General features: G+C 56.1%; 1 protein-coding gene across 1 annotated transcript; it reads left to right on the plus strand.

Annotated features, from left to right (window-relative positions):
* Positions 1–3,385: 3,385 nt before the first annotated feature.
* On the plus strand, positions 3,386–6,690 carry BHLHE40 (basic helix-loop-helix family member e40). Its single transcript, XM_005521963.3, has 5 exons — positions 3,386–3,552; positions 3,650–3,719; positions 3,929–4,036; positions 4,563–4,686; positions 5,705–6,690. The coding sequence occupies exons 1-5, from the start codon at positions 3,473–3,475 to the stop codon at positions 6,562–6,564; spliced, it is 1,242 nt and encodes a 413-aa protein (XP_005522020.1). The 5' UTR covers positions 3,386–3,472; the 3' UTR covers positions 6,565–6,690.
* Positions 6,691–14,941: the final 8,251 nt, after the last annotated feature.

Raw genomic sequence — 14,941 nt, forward strand, 5'->3', positions numbered from 1 at the left:
ATCTGTTAACTCCCGGCGCTGCCCACATAGGCTTCCATCAGACAGCAGTGCCAGGGATTTTTGGAACGTTTTCCCCCAAATCCCTGCGGTCGGAAGGGGACAGTCCCGGGGAAGGGGCAGATCCTGAGTCTCGGATTCCCAGCCCCCCCCCCCAAACCAGCCCCCAAACTCTCACCTTCCCGTGCCTCTGTAAATAGCTGCGAATCCCCTTGGACACGAGCTGTCGCGGTCCTGTGACTCCCAGCCCTGCCGGAGGAGCGCTCAGGAGAGCTGCTGCTCCACGGATGGCTTGAGGGAATTCAGCCTTTAAAAACATTTTGTTACAGCCTGAATCGTGTGGTGTAAAGGAACCCTCCATGTAGAAATAATTCAGCAAACACAAGCGAGAAGGCAAATTGATGATTGCATCAGCCCTTGCTTATGAAAACTGATCCCCAGGAAAATGTAACTCAACTCTCGAGCAATCTCACTTGATGCCCAAGAATGTAATAACTTCATTTGGATCCTCCTTTTCGGGGGACTCCTAAATCTTTGGCAACGTCCCTTAAGGTCATGAGCAAATCCTGATATGGAGAATTGTTTGGCAAGCACGAGAACAGTAAAAGGGCTAAATAATTGGGGATTACCTCTGACCCCGATCTGTGGCTCACCACCCACTGCAGGAATGTACCGAATATCTGAAGGAGCATGCAGGAGTCAGACAATCCACGGGCATGAAGCCGTCCACGTACTCCTGAAGCCTGAACTTCAAATGCAGAGCAGGTTGGCCCCAAACCTCATTTTTCATTAGCAAAAGGCTGCAGCAAGCTCTAATTATTTCTGTTGCCTTGGACAAAGGGTCAGTGATGGGACAGATGAAAAATTGTCTGTGTTTTTTTCACCCTTTGTTTGGAAAATAACAGCTTGGGTCTTGGGGGCACAGAGGGAACAAACCGTCTGCTCCGGGGCTCGTTACTGAGGCTGCTTACGGTCCCCTGAGCTGCAGCAGGGGACAAACACATCACCCCCATGTCTTCTGATGGTTATTGCTGAATTTGTTCAGTGCCTGCAGGAAAGAGCAGCTCTGCTGTGAGAGGTGACAGCTCGGAGCTGTGATTCTGTGGCACTCGGAGCTCCACGCTCAGCGCCAGGTCCCCTCCCACACTGTGTGCAGGGCTGGGGCAGCACACAGACCCTCAAGGGCAAAGGGCAGGTCCTGGCAGGGGGTTGGACTGAGGTGTCTTTAAGGTCCCAAACCATTCCGGGATTCCGTGATCCTGCCCATAATCACCAGGTCTGTGGGCTCAAGACCGTGTTGAGTGGGGCAGCCCAAAGATCTGTTTTGTGGGAGCCCCATGTCGCTGATACGGCGCCGTGGTGTTCACACTGGAAGTGCTGCTGGGAGGAAGTGCTGTAGAGGAGATTTTGGGGGTTTATAGACCTTACATTTACGGCTAGCATCTTTCTGAGGCTCCGACTTCCCTTGGGGTTCTTCCTGGTAACAACAGACACCTTTGGATGGGGGTAAGCCTTAAACAGCCTGTCTCCATCGCCCATTTAAAAACCCTCTGTGCTCTCATGTCGCACCTCCTGCCCTCGGATTCCTCCTGAGGTGGAGCAGCCAGGACTCTGCAGGAAATAGCAGCAGCTCAGTGCTGGAGCTCTGGTGTTTCCTTATCTTGGTAAATGCACCTTTTATCAGCTGAGCCTGCCTCTACTTGCTCAGCACTCAGCAGGGAAGTGACCACGGCCCTTCAGGAGAGTTCTGCCTTGGCAGGTTCACACAAACCATTCTCATGGCTCAGCATTGTGCAACTGCTGGCGTCCACGAGCTGGCACGGGCTTGGCATGGCATGGAATGCTCTGGGTTGGAGGGGACTTTAAAGTTATCATCATTCCAGCCCCTGCCATGCACAGGGACACCTTCCACTAGACCAGGTTCCTCCATGCAACACTTCCAGGAATGGGGAAACCACAGCTTCTCTGGGAATCTGTGCCAGGGCCTCCCCACCCTCTCAGGGAAGAATTTCCTGCTGATCGTAGGATCACAGAATGGTTTGGGTCAGAAGGGACATTAAAGTGATTATCTAGTTCCACCCTCTGGGACAGGGGACAGGACAGGGACACCTTGCACTAATGGGCAGGGACACTTTCCACTGGAGCACGTTGCTCTAAACCCTGGCCAGCCTGGCCTTGGACACCCCCAGGGATGGGGTCCTGCCACCCCAAGACTTCCCTGCAGCACCCCCATTTCCCCAGAGCTACATTTTAGCAACTCTCACTTATTTTGTTTTTTCTCCCACATTTCCAGACTTCTGTGGCTGCAGCTTTCTCTGGGTCTGTGTTTGTGTCTGCGGCACTTTGGGGGTGATTTTTTAAACTTATTTTTTCTTGCCTATCTTGGGACTCAGCAGCACGGTATGGCAGGGCACTGTATGGCACAGTATGGCACAGTCTGGCATGGTATGGCACAGTATGGCACAGTCTGGCATGGTATGGCACAGTATGGCACAGTCTGGCACTGTATGGCACTGTATGGCACAGTCTGGCACAGTCTGGCACTGTATGGCACAGTGGGCACTGTATGGCACTGTATGGCACATTATGACACTGTATGGCACAGTCTGGCACTGTATGGCACTGTATGGCACAGTGGGCACTGTATGGCACATTATGACACTGTATGGCACTGTATGACACAGTCTGGCACAGTCTGGCACAGTCTGGCACTGTCTGGCACAGTCTGGCACTGTATGGCACAGTCTGGCACAGTCTGGCACTGTATGGCACTGTATGGCACTGTCTGGCACAGTATGGCACAGTGGGCACTGTATGGCACATTATGACACTGTATGACACTGTATGGCACTGTATGGCACAGTCTGGCACAGTCTGGCACTGTATGACACAGTCTGGCACTGTATGGCACAGTATGGCACAGTCTGGCACAGTATGGCACTGTATGGCACTGTATGGCACATTATGACACTGTATGGCACAGTCTGGCACAGTCTGGCAGTCTGGCACAGTCTGGCACTGTATGGCACAGTCTGGCACAGTCTGGCACAGTCTGGCACTGTATGGCACATTATGACACTGCATGGCACAGCATGGCACAGCATGGCACAGCCCAGCACGACTCGGCTCGGCACCGCTCGGCCCATCCCATCCCGGCCCGGCCCGAGCCGTCCCCCCCCCGCCGGGGCACACGTGGGGGGGGGGCGGAGCGGCGCCCCCGCCTCCCCCCGCGCCGCCGCCACGTGAGGCTCATGTGACGGCGGGGCGGGGGCGCGGGGCCGCCAGACGTGCCGGCGGTCACAGGGCTCCGCACGTCGCTCCCGTCCACCCACTCGCCCGCATTTAACCCGGCCCGCGGCCGCCCGCCGCTCCTCAGCCCGCGCGGCGCGGGCGCGGCATGAGCAGCGGCACCGGCACCGGCGGCACCGGCAGCGCCCGCAGCCCCTGAGCGCCCGCAGCGCCCGCGCCCCCCGCCATGGAGCGCATCCCCAGCGCGCAGCCCCCGCCCGGCTGCCTGGGCAAACTGCCCGCCCTGGAGAGCGGAGACCTGCCGGGGTAAGCGGGGCTTCGGGGGGCTCGGGGGGCTCCGCGGGAAGCGGCCCCGCCGGCTCCGGGACGGGGGTAACGCGCTGCTCTCCTTTCTCCCGTGCAGGCTGGACTTCGCGCACATGTACCAGGTGTACAAACCCCGGAGGGGCTTAAAGAGGAGCGAGGACAACAAGGTGAATGGGGGGTGAGGGGCTAAAACGAGGGGCCGTAAGGTAACCCGGGGGTTAACGGGGTAAATCGGGGGTTAACGGGGTGAACCGGCCGGTGCGCGGCCGTGGCGGCGCTCCCGGGGCGGGGGCTCGGCCGCTCCCCGGCGCGCTCGGGACGGGAGCGGTGGGACCGTGCGGGTGTTCCCCCGCTGACCCGCTGCCCGGCCCCGCAGGAAACCTACAAGCTGCCGCACCGGCTGATCGAGAAGAAGAGGCGCGACAGGATCAACGAGTGCATCGCGCAGCTGAAGGACCTGCTGCCCGAGCACCTCAAGCTGACGGTACGTGCGGGCGGAGGGACGGGGCAGCGGCTCCCCCGGGGCCGGCTCTCTGCTGCCGCTTCACCGCCGATTTGGGGTGGGTTTTTATTTTTTTTGTTGTTTTTGCTCTGCGGTGCCGCACGCCCGGGAAGGCTGTAAGCGCATCCCAAACTTCCCCGGGAGCCGCGGATCCCTGCGGGAGCTGGGATCCCAGGGGACCCCACTCCCAGCGCTGCCGGGCGAGAGCAGTCCCCGGCCGGGCTCCCCCGGGCTCAGGTCACGGTGCCAGCAGGGGCAGCAGAACCCATAAACAAAACGCTTCTCTCCGAGCTCATGCGGCTGGTCTGGAAGTACCTGCGCGGTTCCGTGAGAGCCTTTTCCCTAGCCTGCTTTTTAACTTATTTCTATGGAATGTTGCCGCTGGTAGTGCTGCCTGCTCCGGGTCTCACCGTGCCCGTCCTCCCGCGGCTCCTGGGAAGGCACTGGCAGCCCCGGGCGGCTCCTGGCTGAGCCTGCGGCGGGTGCCAACCTGTCCCTGTGCTCCCAGACTCTAGGTCACCTGGAGAAGGCTGTGGTTCTGGAGCTCACCTTGAAGCACGTGAAGGCACTGACCAATCTCATCGAGCAGCAGCAGCAGAAGATCATTGCTTTGCAGAACGGTTTGCAGGCGGGTGAGTGTTCAGACGGCAGGGTGAGAGCCTGTGTGTGTGTGATGGACTTTCCTTGGGGAGCCTGTGAAATGTGGCTGGGACACCTTGTCCCCCGAGAAGGGAGGAGACAGGAATTCTGCCCTTTCCTGCTGTCATTTTCTCAGGCTTTGCTTACGAGCTTTTGCAAAAAAAGGACGTGTTGCTCAAGGTGGTCACTGCAGAGCGCCCTGGGGGTTGTTTGAAATTAAACTGGGTTTTCAGTAGTTTTAGTTACAGCCTGGGTTTGCTTTGAGGTTCTCTCCAAAGCCATTCGATTCTTTCCATTTGTGTTTGTGAGCTTTAGATAACCCAGTCGGGTTTATTTGGTTGTTTGTCTCTGGAAATAGATATAAATCTGCTTTCTATACACCCCTTTTCAAGTTTCTTTATAACCGAGCTGGCCTGAGCTCTGCAGGCAGAGGGGACCCGGTGCTTCAGCTTATCAGCTTTAGATGCACTTCCTCCTGCTGTTTTCACATGTGGCACTCACGTGAATCTGATACAGTAAACCCGAATTTTTCGGAGGCGCTGTCCCTGCCCCGGCAGCCACAGGGAGTGCAGTGGAGCTGCCGGAGCAGCGGAGTCCCCCGGGGCTGGTGGAGCTGCCGGCCCTCTGGGAGCTCCCTGCCCGGAGGAGCACGGCAAGGTGCACCCTGCCTTCCCCGGGGGCTTTCCTGGAGGAGCCACAGCTTGACTCATTCCCCTTTCTGCACTCCAGTACCTGTTGAAGGTGGATTATACAGTAAATAGCAAAAAAGAGCAGGTGGCACTTTACGTAAAGTTGTTACGTAGGAGTGGACAGGTGGATGTTCCAATGGAATTGTCCATTTCTGCAGAAATCCAGGGATTTCTGTGCACAGGGTCCAGCTTGACCATTGCGTCCCCCTCTGTCTGTGCTGTACCCCAAGTCCAACATCGCCTCCGCTCCCCCTCAGAGATGGAAACTGAACTATTTAGCATGTTGTTAATTTTTAATTTCTTTCTGTTAATGTTTCCTTAGGTGACCTGTCATCGAGAAACCTTGATTCCAGCCAGGAAATGTTTCGATCCGGTTTCCAGATGTGTGCCAAGGAAATGCTGCAATACCTGGCAAAGCACGAGAACGGCAAGGAGCTGAAGTCGTCGCAGCTGGTCAGCCACCTGCACCGGATGGCCAGCGAGGTGCTGCAGGGCGGGGCCGCCCGCAAGGCCGGGGACATCCCTCCCAAGCTGGTGGACTTGAAGGAGAAGCCGGCGCCCCTGGGCGCGGCGGGCGAGGGCCACGGGAAGAACTGCGTGCCCGTGATCCAGCGGACATTCGCTCACTCCAGCGGGGAGCAGAGCGGCAGCGACACGGACACGGACAGCGGGTACGGGGGAGAGCTGGAGAAAAGTGACTCCAAATCGGAACAGCCCTATTTCAAAAAGGATACCGACCTCAAATACACTGTCCAGGAGAGAATAAGCTCTATTAAGCAAGAGACTGAGGACCCGCCTGCCAAAAGGAGCAGGCTGGAGTCGCCGCAGGACGAGGGCCCTTTTGGCAGTGACATGATGGGCTCTTCCAGCAGCTTCCTGGGCCCCCACGCTCACCAGCCTCCCCTGTGCCTGCCTTTCTACCTGATCCCGCCGTCCGCCACCGCCTACCTGCCCATGCTGGAGAAGTGCTGGTACCCAGCCTCGGTGCCCGTGCTGTACCCCAGCCTGCCGGCCTCTGCCGCGGCGCTGACGGGCTTCATGAACCCCGACAAAATCTCCCCCCCTCTGCTGATGCCCCAGAGACTCCCTTCTCCTGTACCGGCCCATTCCCCCATCGACTCCTCGGCTCTGCTTCAAGCTTTGAAGCAGATTCCTCCTTTGAACTTGGAAACCAAAGACTGAGCGCAGTGTGACTGGTTTTTCTCTTCTTTTTTTCTTTTTTTTGTTTTTTTTTAGTTTGAGAGACTGTTTCACTTTTATATATTGGCTGGACTGAGGTGTGGGGACGAGGTTCACTGTGCGTAGGAAGCTAAATCCCCTTTTCTCTGACCTGTCAGGTAGCTTGGAGAAGGATGAAGGATGCGCCCAGGTTAGCGATTGACAACAACTTCCAAAAGATTAATGAAGGGTTTAAGAAGGGTTTTGTGCTTTACCCCTTCCCTTCTTCCCTCTCCACATCTACAGAGCAACAGTTGACTCGGTCAGCTGCGAATCTATTGCAAAGCTGTGAAGAAATATTCCATTGGTCAGACCTGGTTGGAGGGTCTGTGGATATAAAATACATAAATATAACCCACGGTACTTCCCTGAGCGGTGCTGAAGGCAACGGCCCTGCTGGTTCATTGGAGCTGGGCTGGTGTCCGAGGGGCCCCGAGCGTGGGGTGGTGGTGTTGGCAATGCCACCGTGAGAACAGGAGCAGGACAGTGCTCACTGCAGGGGCAGCAGTGTCACCAGGATGAGCAGGGCAGTGGTCACTGGTGGTGGTGGCAATGCCACTGTGAGTGCAGGAGCAGGGCAGTGGTCACTGCGGGGTGGTGGCAATGCCACTGTGAGTGCAGGAGCAGGGCAGTGGTCACTGCGGGGTGGTGGCAATGCCACTGTGAGTGCAGGAGGAGCAGGGCAGTGGTCACTGGTGGTGGTGGCAATGCCACTGTGAGTGCAGGAGCAGGGCAGTGGTCACTGTGGGGTGGTGGTGGCAGTGGTGGCAATGCCACCAGGAGAGCAGGGCAGCGGTCACTGCCTGGTCACACAGGTCAGGCAGACCTAAGACGGGTTTCTCTCCACACCTTTGCTGATACATAGATATTTTTTAACAAATAAAAGGTAGCTGCTGCTTGGAGCTTTCCATGGCGTACATCTAATAAATAAATTAACCTGCGCCCTTCCTGTAACTCGAGCTGCTAGCCGGGCCGGCTCGGGAGGAGCTGTCCCTGGGATCGCTTTGCTGGTGGCACCCGGCTCCAGCCTCTCCCGCTGCTGCTGTCGCCTCGCTCCTCGGGAATGAGCGCGATTTGCCCGGCCGGGAGCTCCTTGGCACAGGGAGCAGCTGAGGCAGCGCCATCCGTGCCCGACAGTGCCTTTGGAAAACGGCAGGGTGGGATTCCAGAGGAGCCTGATCCCGGCAGGATCGGGGTTCCTCCCTGGCAAACCTGGCTCGCGTGTTAAGGGGAGAGGGGTCCGTGTGACACTTGGGCTGGAAACTGCAAGGGGCTTTCTCCGCAGAGGAACATCATCTCCAGTTTAGCTTCTTTCTAATTAAAAAACCCCAAAGCTCACTGCTAAAGGCACTGCTCTTTGGTGGTTTTTTTCTTACTGGTTTGAGAACTGGTGAGCAGAACCCCTGTCTGGATCCTCATGTCGCCCTCCCATTGCACCAGCTGTTGAGATGCACTATGCTTGATTGCAGATTGTGTTCTAACGTTTATTTTGTTGTTGGTTTTTTTGGGTTTTTTTGGTATACAGTTGTTGCCTTTATTTGTAAAAACCTGTTATAAATATATATATATTATATAAATATATTAAAAGTTAAAACGTTTCAGATGTCTATTATTTGTATAACTACTTGAGCATAAAGAAGTGAGAAATATGAATGTATTCTTGTTTCTGGGTTGTCTTTTTTTTTTTTTTTTTTTGAAGAGAAGAATATTCCGTTTTTCTCTTGGGAGAGGTACAGTGTTTATATTTTGGAGCCACCTCCAAGGTGGGATATTGTACATATTTTTATCTTGAGTAAATGTTAAGTAGCTGTTTAAAAATGCTTAATAAAATAATTCTTTTCCTGTGGAAGATAAGGGTTTGCCTCCTGTGCTTTGAAATGTTGGAGTGGGGTCGTTCCACGTGGTCTGGTCCAGCAGGGGATGGCAGGGGCGGGGAGCAGGAATTTGGGATGCAGGGGGGAGTGAGACTGCTGGGTGCAGGGAGGAGTGAGGATTTCAGGGTGCAGGGGGAATGAGGGATCTCAGTGCAGGGAGGAGTGAGGATTTCAGGGTGCAGGGGCCAGCAGGGCTCTCCTTGCTCCCCCCACAGCTCCTCCACTGTCGGTATCTGAAGGAGCTCAGGGTCCCATTACCCCTGTCACCAGGGATATTTATTTATTTTAACTCCCTTGGCACCTTCAGGGATTTTTTTCCTTCCAGACTCGAAGGAGGTGCCAGGAGAGCCTGGCTGGCTTTCCTGCTCTCTCCTGATGTCACGTTGTGCTCCCTGTGTCTGGCATTTGGCTCCTGGGCCCCAAGCTCTGTGGGGAGGAGGCAGCCCCTCACCCTGCAGGATGCAGCATCTCCACAGGCTTTGCCCAGTTCCTGGAGGAAAATGGATTTGCTGCAAACTGGTTTTACTTCAGCACCCTCAGCCTGTGTCTGAGCTGCCCCAGGACCGCCAGGGATGGTGCCCACCAAATCTCTGAGGCTGAGGGGTGCGAGGGTCAGGTCCTGCCTTTGCTGGAGTGATCCCTGCCACCCCCGCATGTCCAGCTGTCCCTGATTTGGGAATTCCAGCTGGCACTGTGGGTGCTGGAGCAGCCTGGGGCCTCTACTCCCAGTGCTGCAAAATGAGCCCGAGGGTACGGTCCTCATCCCACCACAGGATCCCTCCCAGTCTGTCCAGCAGCAATGCTGGTTTCTGGTCTCTAGATGAAACAGAGACCCCAAACCTCCCCCAAAGGCAAAAGAGGGGTGAAACAAAGGGATGGATGGCAGGACTCGGTTACCCAGTCGTGCTGCCCGTGCGTGGATGGGGCACGGGCACTTCTGAGGGGATATTTGGGATTTTCACTGGGCAGATGAATCACAAAACGTGGGGAGTGGTTGAAGTGTCCGACTGGGGCTGAGCATCCCCAGGACCCCACACAGAGAGGCCGATGCTTCTTGTTAAACTGTGGTTAGAAATACAGAAACCTTAGCTTAAGTTATGCTAGAAAAAAATGCTGCTTGGTTTAATGTGTTTGGGGCCTCCACACGTCCCAGCGTTCATGTTATGTTTGCTTTAATTAGGGCTAGATATTGATCTCACTGAAGCTGACTGCAACAATCCCATCTGGGGACAGCATTTGGTGCTCAGTGCAGAGGTGTCTCCAGCCTCAGGACCCCTGGATTTCTGGCTCCTTTCCATGGCTCTCTCTCCCTTCTGGTCCTCATATTCTGTCCCCCCTTGTCCTATGGTGGGATGACTTTCAGGAGTTCCAGATCCTCAGTCATGGAGGAAAAAATTGCCAAAAAAAGTGGGAGAAAAAACATTTACTCAGGAAGAAAATTTTATTATGGGCCAGGAATTTTCTCCGCTGCCCTGGCCCAGTGCCAGCAGGACAGGTGAGCTCTGTGGGGCAGGGTCTGCACCTGGGGTGGCACCGGGTGGGGACCCCACTGCCAGAGCAGCCCCTCCCAGCCCTGCCAGAGCAGCATCCCTGGAATCCCCATCCCAGCCCGGGAGGAAGAGGTGGGGAGAGGGATGGAGGGATGGAGGGATGGAGGGATGGAGGGATGGAGGGATGGAGGAAGGAAAGAAGGAAGGAAGGAAGGAAGGAAGGAAGGAAGGAAGGAAGGAAGGAAGGAAGGAAGGAAGGAAGGAAGATGATGGATGGAAGGAAGGAAGGATGGATGGATGGATGGATGATGGATGGATGATGGATGGATGATGGATGGATGGATGGATGGATGGATGGATGGATGGATGGATGGATGGATGGATGGATGGATGGATGGAAGGAAGGATGGAAGGAAGGATGGATGGAGGGGCGACCCCCGGCACAGTGCCAGCCCGGGACAGCCCGTGCTGCCTGCCCCGCCGGGGTGTGCTGAGTTCCCGGGCTTGTTTTCATGGTCTCACCCAGCTCTGACCTGCCTCAAATGTTGACACAATGTCACGTTTCCGACTGCAGTCTTTCATGTGCAGCCGGAGGCTAAATACGGCTGCTGGTTCCTGGAAAAAGACGTGCCTGGCACCCTTTCAGCAGAAACCCGATCCCCATGCAGGCTTGGCACAACAGCTGAATAACACGGCAATAACTCTTTCAGCAGCATTTCAACCCATAAATAGGGCTTCCCGTGCGACTCCTTGAAGTCAGACAAGGAGGATACAATGATTTTAATGATTTTAGGCAAAAAAAAAAAAAAAAAAAAGTTAGTGTGTGTGAAGAGAAGGTGAGAGGGGGCAGCGGGGTCAGGCAGATCAAAGGGTGTCGTGGAGGTGCTGAGTGAGGTTAGCTGAGTGGGAGTGCAGGATTGCCTCAAAAGGAAAGAAATGCTCCTGAATTTTTTAATGTCTCGGTCCTGTTTCATACCAGCCCTGTGGAGGCATGGGGAGAGCCTTCCTGAGAGCCAGGGCCTTTCCTAACCCCGGTGAGGACACACAGACACATAATTTTAGCTTTTCACCACCTGTTTGGAAAGCTCCCGTAGCCGAGCGCTGTGGGACTGGATGGTTTTTACAGGCATGTACCCCGGGAGCTGCTTATTTGCATTATGCATGGACCAGGGCCTAAAATAATCTGCAGTGACGCACATTTTTTTTGCTGTGATTTTTCCCCCCCCACCCTTTTCCAGGACTCCATTTTTTTGAACGTGCCGTGACTTTTGAGGACCACGCATGGTTACCCAGCCCCAGGGCTGCCGGAGCTCTGATTCAGCTGAGCTGGGGGGAGCTGCCCCGTCCCCCGGCCGTGACACACGGAGGGAGAAGTGCCCTTGTGCTCTGCCTTGGCTTTCATCTGCAGAGCGTGTAGCTGCAAGTGCGGCGTGTTTACAAATGCAGGCATTGCAAGATCCCTTGAACTGTGTCCTAGTACAAAAGAGGCTTTGAAACGAGAAACACGTTGTCATGGCATGTTCCAGGCCAGCAGCACCAGACTGAACCAGATAATTGCTGTTTCTGCTTCAGCGTGGAAAAAGCAGCAGGTCTTGAGCAAGGCTTTTTTTCCCCTTAGACATTTCGTGTGATGCTCAGGATGGAAGGAGAGGGATGGGAATGCCCGGGGGCAGAGGAGGGATGATCTCCACAGGGCTGCAGGCAGAATGACTCTGCTGGGCTCAGCCCGTGTAACCGTAGCCCGCGGGGCTGGTGACACTGACCCTCGCTATGTGACACGGGGTGTCCGTGTTTTGTAACCCTGGCGTGCTGCCGGAGCCAGGAGATGCGGCTCTCGCTGCTCCCTCGTGTTCCAGACCTTTCCCACTGCCCTTCTGCGGGCAGTTCACGGCACTTGAGAACTCTCCCGATGCCTCTCAGCGCCAGAGACAGCTGCTAATTGCAGAGAACATTACTGGCCCTGGGCAAGGCAGCTCTGCCCTGGGAGCACTGGCCACGGCTCAGGGGTGCCTGTACCCTTGTGCCCTCACTCCTGAGGCACCTCCATGCTGCAGTGTAAGAAATGGAGGATTATATTTTGGAATAATTCATTTCTTAGACATGTGTCTTTCTCCCAGGTGTGTTTCTGCCCCAGGCACATCACCCCATGGAGGCAGCTGTTGCCATCACACCCAGTGCCTCTGGAAATGGCCAGACAGGAAAGCTCTGCATGGGAAGGGTTTCTCACCACATGTGCCTTGTTAAAACTGCAAACGGAGCAGGCTGGGAAATACCACACAGCTGATGGAAACAGGAATGCCTGGAAATAAAAGGCCGCTCCCCCAGCTCCTCTTGTGCTTGTTGCTGCCCATGGGATGGTGGGAGCTGGCTGGGGTCTATCCTGGGCTGGCTCCTCCTGCCATCCATCTCTTTGCATTACACAGAGGCAGGCCTGGCTAAGGCAGGTGGGTGCTTGCTGTGGGATGGAGCCTTACTCATCTCAGCCCTGCCCATGTCCATGAGTGACTGTCTGCGGGGTGACAACGCTGATGGGAAAGGGCTGGGTTGGCATTATAGCCTTGGACTTGCCCCCAGTGCTCCATTTTTACCTCCTCTCTGACCTCTGCTCTTTATTCCAGTACCCAGGATGGGTTCCCACGTCATTTTCTGAACACCAGCTCAGCCCAAGGAGCAATGGCCACGGTCTGTGGCTGCCAGAGCTGTCTCACAAGAGGAATAATTAGTTTCTCTCTGCAACGCAGCTTTATCCTTCCTTCAGCCCGTGCTGCTGCTGGAAGTGTAGCAGCATTCCCTCCTCCGTGCGGCTCTCCGGTCGCCTCCGTGCCGTGGCAGCGAGAAAAGGCCGAGATCTATTCTGCTTTGAAAGGACTGATGAATATGCAAACTATTAGGGCTGAAATATTGCTTATCCGCGTCACGGGGTGTGCATGGAGCTCGTGTTTGTGCTGCTGCCCGAGGATGTGTACACCACCAGTGTGCAGCTGAGCAGCTTAGGGAAGATTTAACTCTTATTTCTATTCTTGACACTGAATCATTAATAAGGTTATGGCCATGCTGGGGGCCTTTCCCAGCACCCTCCTCCTGCTGTGGCAGGGCCTGGGGACCTGCTGGTGGGGTTTGACTGCAGCTATTGATTGGGGTAAAGCTCCATCCCAAATGGAAGCAGTTGCTGATGATTATCTCGTGGTATTAGTGCATGTATTGTGAAATTGGTGTGATTTGAGATGAAATGTGACCTATGGGCATAGGCAATGTGTTCTAATGTATTCAGAAATGCTGGGGCTGACGAGCTGTTGCTGCTGGTACCACACTGATTAAACCCCAGCTCGCTCTGCTCCCATTGAAATCAGTGGGAGGTCTGTCATTGCCTTCCGTGAGTGCTGGACTGGATCCAGACTGCACTTCATGGGATGCATTATTCCACAGGATTAGAGAGGCACAGGGAGCGGGATTCCTCTCTCTCACTGATCTCTGCTGCTTAGATGTTTGCCTTGGAGCTGGCTGGGACATGAAGCACCCAGCCTGGTTTTGGTGTCAGCCCAAGGAGGAGATGAGTGCTGTTGGCCAGGGCTGGGGTGCTGCTCTGGGGCTGCAGGGAAACAGGAGGGGCTGGGCAGCCCCCCATGATCCAGAACTCCTGGTGGTGTGGGGACGCAGGAGGCAGGGTTCCCATCAGCATTGTCTGTACCAAGTGTTTGACCCACAAGTGCTGGAGTCCCTGGGCTTTTCATTCCTGAACCAGGAGCCCCAGAGGGGCCCTGGCACTTCACACGCTGATCAGGACTTGGCTAGGAGGGGTTTTCTCAGGTTCTTGATTTCAGACAAACATTTGGCCTCAGAGAGGTGCCAGTCACTCTGGGACCGATTTCCCCTGTGGTGCGGGAAGCGCTCGGAGCACCTCTCACGGCCCATCCCAGCCCTGCCACACCAGCCCGGGCTGAGCCCTCGGGTGGAGGATGACTCAGGGCCCCGTGGAGGGAGGGGGTGACCGTGACCCCCCCAGTGCTGCTGGGGAACTGAAGCAATCTGTTTATCATGGAAAAACTGCTCTTTGCAGCAATTCAAATGGAAACTTCCCAGAATGAGTGTTGCAGAGCTTTCCCCTTGAATCACCGGGCCTCCCAAGAGCCGCTTTCTAAGACGATGCCCTCGAGAGAGCTGTCCCCGGCCCTGCCGTGCGTGGAGCTCTCTCCCTCCTCGGGCCCATTCTCCTGGGAGCGGAGCCTTTCCCCGGGTGGAGCAGGAACGGCACCAGCAGCGCTGGGGTGTCCCGGGAGCTGCTGCCCAGCCCGGCCCTGGAAGGCCCTGCGGTGCTGCCACCTCCCAGCCTGGGGAGCAGCCTGGCCCGGAGGCTCCCACAGCAGTGCCCGCTGCCATCTCGCCAGGCCTTTTGCCTGTTTTCCCTTCCCTCTGGCTGCCCATCACCCTTTCCATGGCTGAAATGAGTGTCCAAAGGTCACGGGGAATTCAGCCCTGCCCGGAGCTCGTGTAGCCGGGTGAATAAGGAGTGAGCGAGCGAGGCCTGAGTCGCTCCGCTCCCGAGGCTGCCTTGCCTCCTGTGCCCGGCCGTGGCAAACCCTGCCCGGTGCTGGTGGGGGCACGGGGCCCGTGTGCTGCCCAGCGAGCCGTGCCCACAGCCCAGGGATGCTCTGGGCACGCTGCCTCCGCCGAGGTGAGCCCTGAGCTGTCAGCCCGGCACATTGGGCAAAGATAGCAACGGGCTGGGTGTCACAAGGGGTGGAGGCCACTGAGCCGGGCAAGGGGCACGGAGGGACGGCAGGTTACGGTGATCCCACTGCCACCCCCGGAGCGAAGCTGCTGGGGATTTTTATACATTTATTCCTGTCAGCCCTGTGGTGCTTGTCCCCATAGTAACAGAGCAGGCTGGCACTGCAGCGCTCAGTGACATCCCTGGTCCCCAGGGAGAAGCCAAGGACCTGCGTGGTCCTGATCCCCAGCAGCCCAGGAACAGCTTTC

The sequence above is a fragment of the Pseudopodoces humilis genome, chromosome 13 (assembly GCF_049639895.1).
Source record: "Pseudopodoces humilis isolate 2021_Gansu_Grassland_sample_001 chromosome 13, ASM4963989v1, whole genome shotgun sequence".
Taxonomy (NCBI): Eukaryota; Metazoa; Chordata; class Aves; order Passeriformes; family Paridae; genus Pseudopodoces; species Pseudopodoces humilis.

Bases quoted from the DNA above. Each gene is read 5' to 3' on its own strand.
- BHLHE40 (XM_005521963.3), top strand. From the start codon at position 3,473: ATGGAGCGCATCCCCAGCGCGCAGCCCCCGCCCGGCTGCCTGGGCAAA. The intron at 3,553-3,649 runs GTAAGCGGGGCT...TCTCCCGTGCAG, and splicing joins GAGAGCGGAGACCTGCCGGG to GCTGGACTTCGCGCACATGT. The intron at 3,720-3,928 runs GTGAATGGGGGG...CCGGCCCCGCAG, and splicing joins AGAGGAGCGAGGACAACAAG to GAAACCTACAAGCTGCCGCA.